At 38.4% G+C, this 5,559-nt stretch overlaps 1 protein-coding gene across 2 annotated transcripts in view; it reads left to right on the top strand.

Moving 5' to 3' along the window:
* LOC109838827 (poly(U)-specific endoribonuclease-B) overlaps nt 1-3,978 on the top strand; it is a 4,712-nt gene extending 734 nt beyond the window's left edge. The window contains exons 4-8 of one of the 2 annotated variants that reach the window (XM_020407250.1): nt 80-157; nt 277-333; nt 881-1,489; nt 2,546-2,617; nt 3,559-3,978. In XM_020407250.1, coding sequence (XP_020262839.1) covers nt 80-157; nt 277-333; nt 881-1,489; nt 2,546-2,617; nt 3,559-3,795 — 1,053 coding nt within the window. In that variant the 3' untranslated portion in view covers nt 3,796-3,978. The remainder of the gene's footprint in view (nt 1-79; nt 158-276; nt 334-880; nt 1,490-2,545; nt 2,618-3,558) is intronic. The other variant, XM_020407251.1, reaches the window with a different exon arrangement.

The following is a 5,559-nucleotide window of genomic DNA, read 5'->3' on the forward strand; positions in this document are numbered from 1 at the left end:
AGGTAGCTCCTTTTGATGAATGGCGTGTTATGAAGTTGGGATTTTAGTGGTACTAAATTTATGGGTTTTTGGAATTTAGGGTGAAGGGAGAAGTGATGAAGGTTGGGAGACTGTTGGTCACAAGAAAGAGCACCGTCCCTCAAGAAGATCTGAAGAGGTTTGTTTATTTATTTATTTTTTACCATCAAAACTTTTGCTTTGTTTGTTCTCTATTTGGCAATGTAGATTTGGATCTTCTTTCCTTTTGCTCATTTTTGGATGGGTTTTTTTATTCAGGAAGAGGTTGGTGGAGGTTGGCAAACTGCTGGGCGCGAAAAACATCATCAGAAAAAGGTTTTATTTTACGTTTTCTTTTTTATTTTTGTTGAAGAAAATAAAGAGTGCAGTTGTACTACTGTTAATTGTAGCAATAGGCTTCTAGTATCAATTTTTAACCGCTGGATTTTCTTGAGATTCTTGCTAAAAAAATAATTATGGTTAATCCCAACTTTTAGGAGATTGCATAATTTTAGGAGCTAATTTAGCATGAATCTCCAAGCAATCTAACAGTTAAAAATTGATAGTAGAAGCCTTTTGCTACTATTAATTGTAGCCAAGCTGCACACATGCACGCACACAGACACGCGCGCGCGCACACGCNATTCCAGATTTTAATTCATGATACCTCATGAAGCTGAGAAGAGAGACATGCATAGGAACATGCATGGGTTTGCACTCGTGTACACATTCAAAGGTTTTTGAGTTTTTGTATGCATAATCATGCAGTCTTATATTAGTACTAGCCTGACTTAATCTAATTGCATGCTGTGTTACTTTTGGTACAATTTTTGCTGCCTCAAGTTAAACTAACTAGAAATAACTAATTAAACATTTTTGGTAGATTCCTGTAGATAACTGGCATAAGTACAAACAGCCTCCTGTCGAGCAAGAGTATATCCACGAAGCTGATCATGGTCTGAACATAGAACCATCAAGAGAGGAGCTTGCTGAGTTGTCTGCAGCCTGCAGCAAGCTCTGGGACCTTGACTCAAACCGCTTGATTCCTGGAAAAGACTATGAAATTGACTGTGGTGAAGGCAAAAAAGTCTATCAGAAAGAAGATGTGGCATCCGAGAGCCTATTTAGGTGGTTGAATGATGACATATTTCGGAGGCCTACTTATGGACGCTTCTGTTCTCTTTTGGATAATTACAATCCAAATGAAGGATATAAAGAAGTTGTTACTCCTCAAGAGAAGCATGAGCAAGATGCATTCATTGAGGAAATCAGCAGAACTGCTCCGATAAGATATCTTCATAAGTATCTAGTTTCTAATGGCATTGCACCTGAGGATTATAAAGAGTTTAAGAGAATGATGATAAATTTGTGGTTCGGTTTACATGGGAGGGGTGGTGGATCTAGTTGCTCTTCTGCTTTTGAGCATGTTTTTGTAGGAGAGATCAAAGGGCGCGGGAAGAATGAAGTCTCAGGCTTCCACAATTGGATTCAGGTAGATTTCCTTTTTGTTCTTTTTTAGATATTTGCCCCTGAAATCCTCCATAATTTGATATTAATCCCTCAAATCCTTAAAATTGCTTATAGCTTCTCAAATCATAAGGTACTTGCAATTGTCCCTCGAACTTATGTTAGATCTAAGGGGAATATTTCCTCAAATCTATTTGGCATTGAAGTTCCACTTATATCCCTCGGTTATGTTTAACCCCCCTCGCTTTAAAAGGATTAAACCCAAAACCCGCAAACTAAAAACTCAAGCCCACATTCTTCGTCTTCTCCAATGTAAAAACATCCCATATTTTAGCAATTGGTCGTGTTCGGTAGACTAACCCAACCATGGCTTACAAAAACTAAAAAACTAATAGAGGGACCAAATCCCAATAACCCTTATGTTTGAGGGACCTGTCAGCAGTTTCAATGATTTCAGAGGTTAATATCAAATTATGGAAGATTTACAGGATCAAAATTTGAAAATCCCTTCCTTTTTGTGAAGTTCACTTCTTGAAACCTTATCAATATGTGATTTGATAAAGATACAACAAATATACGTGTTTGTTAAAGTAGCTTTTAAGCTAACTTTTCCTTATCTACATGTTTGTTAACATCCAAAATAAGGTAGCCTTTAAGACCCATTTAAAGAAGTTGGGGGTTCCCTAATTTTTGAAAAATTAGCTTATAAGCTCATCTAAATAAGCTAAGTTTTGCTAAGCAAATAACTATTATACCCATACAACTTTCATAAATTTTTTATTTTAAAAGCCAAGCCCACCAAAAAATAAGCACTCACAGACAGCCCTCTTAGTCTAGTAAGTAGGAATGTACAAAAATTGAGATAATGCTGTGGTTCTGTACTATGAGCGAAAACATGTTAAATCAATGATATAATGTCGGTATTAGTAGCCTTGTAAAAATATGTTCTGACATATCGGTAAACTAATATCAACTAATTGAATCATATTTTTGTTTATATTATCCCAATTCACAGTTAGTGGCATTTTTTATCAATGTAAGATTGACAACATATAGTTTCTTTGATTCTCGAATTTTGTAGTTTTACATGGAAGAAGCTAAAGGAAATGTAGACTACCAAGGTTATGTATTCCCAAGGAGACGTGGACAATGTGTAAGTGCTGCCACTTGCTTCTGATTCATAGATTTTTTTTCCCTTTTAATGTCGATTTGTATGTTAGACATGACCAATTTTTCAATCATATTGATAGATATTGCTGCCATAAGAACCCTTGCAACTTTTATTTGCAACCAATATTTCCTATATCTTTTGAAGGTTTTTCTTTATACCAAATGAATTATAGATCAAAGCTTGATTAGATTATTGACCATAAAGACCATAAATTGTTGAAAACACAACATTTGTCACGACCTGGCTTTCATACTGCGGGTCAGAGATCTACTATGCATCTGGTTTGAATGAATCAGAGATGACTGTGGCTGGATAACGAACTGGAACCTGTATCTGTGACCTATGCAATCCAATAGGAGCTACCTCCATCAGTTGGGTTGGTGTCGGTTCCTGCTCATCCATTGGAAAAAGGGGTCATTCTCTTTGGGAGGATCTTCTCATTCCACGGGCTTCCTCAATCTATCAATTTCCAATCACCTCGATCACGTGGTGTCAGTTTCTGCATTTGCCGCATCTGATGTTGGCACAGTTTTTTCTTCAAAGGCCTCAGAAGAAGTTTCCTCTGAAGAGAGGGGGTAGTTCTTTCAGCAGTCCAGGATGAGCTGGCAAAAGTCGTGAGGATTCAGAATTGGAAGTGAAATGGAATCTGTGTCAGTAGAGATGGCCTCATCCCCCCACCGTCACTGTATATTAAAGTCGACAAAAGTCAAGGATCAATATAATCAATTGTGCATTAGTTTTGTTTTAGTAGTTGCAAACCCGGACATCGTTGGTTTGCATGGTAGTATCTGATACTTCCCTTACTACTGATACATCGCAAATTGCCATGACGCATGGAACAATTATATACTCTATGCATGAAAACAATTACTCTCAAGCTAATGACATCCTTCTAATGCTATACTTTGTGTTGAAATCTGCAGCCTGACTCTGAAACTCAATTGCTCACGCTTCAGTTTGAATGGAATGGCATCCTAAAATCTGTCTCCAGCAGTTTTATTGGAGTGAGCCCAGAGTTTGAAATCGCCCTTTATACTCTCTGCTTTTTTATGGGTGGAGAAGACAACCATATTCTTCTGGGTCCTTATGCTGTCAATATTAAGTGTTATCGTCTAGGAAATGACAGGATAGGATCTGTATTTCCAATAGCTGAATCTTAAATCTGAAATTAGTCGAGATAAAATAATAAAGCTTATATAAGCTTATGTTATGATATAATGTTCAAACCAATAATTATTGAGACTTTTGGACGGTTGTTTTTAACTCACTGCCTTGATGTATTACAATAATCAATACGTTTTTCATCTATTAGTGAATAATGTACACATGAATAAATTGTTATTTAATTTTCTATTTTGTTTTTGCGTAAATAAGTTTGTTGTTATGTCTATGCTGTTTACAATCATCAGCTTCTTTATGAGGTTTGCTGCATTAGGCGTTTGGTCATTGCAATAGTCAACGCTTAAATCCTACAGCGTAGTCAAATCGAACAACATAAAGGATTTGGAGCTTCTAAGGTACTTCTATATATCAAAACAAATGAGTGGACTATCCAATTTGATGGCATGCTCTTCAGTTTAGCAGGTTAGAGCGATTAAACTTATTTATCTCAAGGAAATTAGCCGCTCCTATTTATATCATATATTTTGCTTACAGATTTGAGTTTTTGCCGGCATGGTCTTGCACTTCTTTTGCTACATTAGTGTGAGGTTTCAAAACCTTAGTAGGATGGTATCCCATGCTTTCTGGTCGATAAGAGTTCATCCACATTGAAAAATGTGGACTCGTATACGCTCGCTCTGTAACTTTTTTGTTCCTGTGTCTACTTCTACTTCAGGTTAATTTCCTAATGCGATGCAATCGAAAACCAGCAGATTTCTTTGTTTGGCGTGGTTTTTTTTCTTTGTTTTGTGCTGTGTGTGTGTGCTGTGTTGCGTGTGGGGGGGGGGGGGGGGGGGTTGGGATTTCTGTAGAGGCCTCAATGTAGAAAGTCACCTAGGGAGTGAGGTATGTAAATACAACGCCAAAGCGGCCATCGGAACATTGAACTCCATCTAAAGTCCTAAAGCTGCTAACAAAAGTCCCGAAGTAAGCCACAGGATCCAAAGGTTGTCATATCATTGGCTTGATACACAATATGTTTGTGTGTGTGTTGATGTGTGTGGTGTGTTTGGGGGAGGGGGGGGGGGGGGGGGGCTTGCCGTAGAGGCCTCAATGTAGAAAGTCACATAGGGAGTAGGCAATGTAAACGCAACACCTAAAAGGGCCATCGAACATGCACTCCCCACCTAAAGCCTTAAAGCATGCTAACAAGGTCTCCAAGTAAGCACAACATCCAAAGGGTTGTCATATCATTGTTTTTATACCAATATGTTGAACAAATATGGACAAAACCAATCCACTTGAATCCCGTACCCGGTGAAGTTCAACCTAATTAACTTCGCGTCATTTGACGGAAATGTTCACCCACTCAACACCTAATTTATTGTAAGTCCTACCTGATAGTGATCTCCGGGAATGAGCCCCTAATGATTCAGTTATTCGTGGGCACCCTTCGCGGGACGGCATTCGATTGGTATCAACGTCTTAAGCCTGGGAGCATCAACTGCTGGGACGATATGGAAAGCTCGTCCCTCAACAACTTCTTCAATGATGACACCAAAGTGTCGATTGGAGCTCTTCTAGATGAGAAGTAGAAGGACGATGAATCAGTTAACAGTTTTGTCAAACGCTTTCACAACATGGCAGTGAATTACATGGATCCTGTCACAGAGGAGTTCATCTTGCAGACATGTCACAACAATCTCTCCATTGATGTCTTAGAAGCCCTGGGGGTTGTATCATCCAAAACTTAAAAAGAGTTAAAACTGCTCGGTGAACAGACCGAACGCTTTCTCAAAAGGAAAAAAAGCCGAGAGAGGTCA

This window comes from Asparagus officinalis, chromosome 4 (assembly GCF_001876935.1).
Source record: "Asparagus officinalis chromosome 4, Aspof.V1, whole genome shotgun sequence".
Classification (NCBI taxonomy): domain Eukaryota; kingdom Viridiplantae; phylum Streptophyta; class Magnoliopsida; order Asparagales; family Asparagaceae; genus Asparagus; species Asparagus officinalis.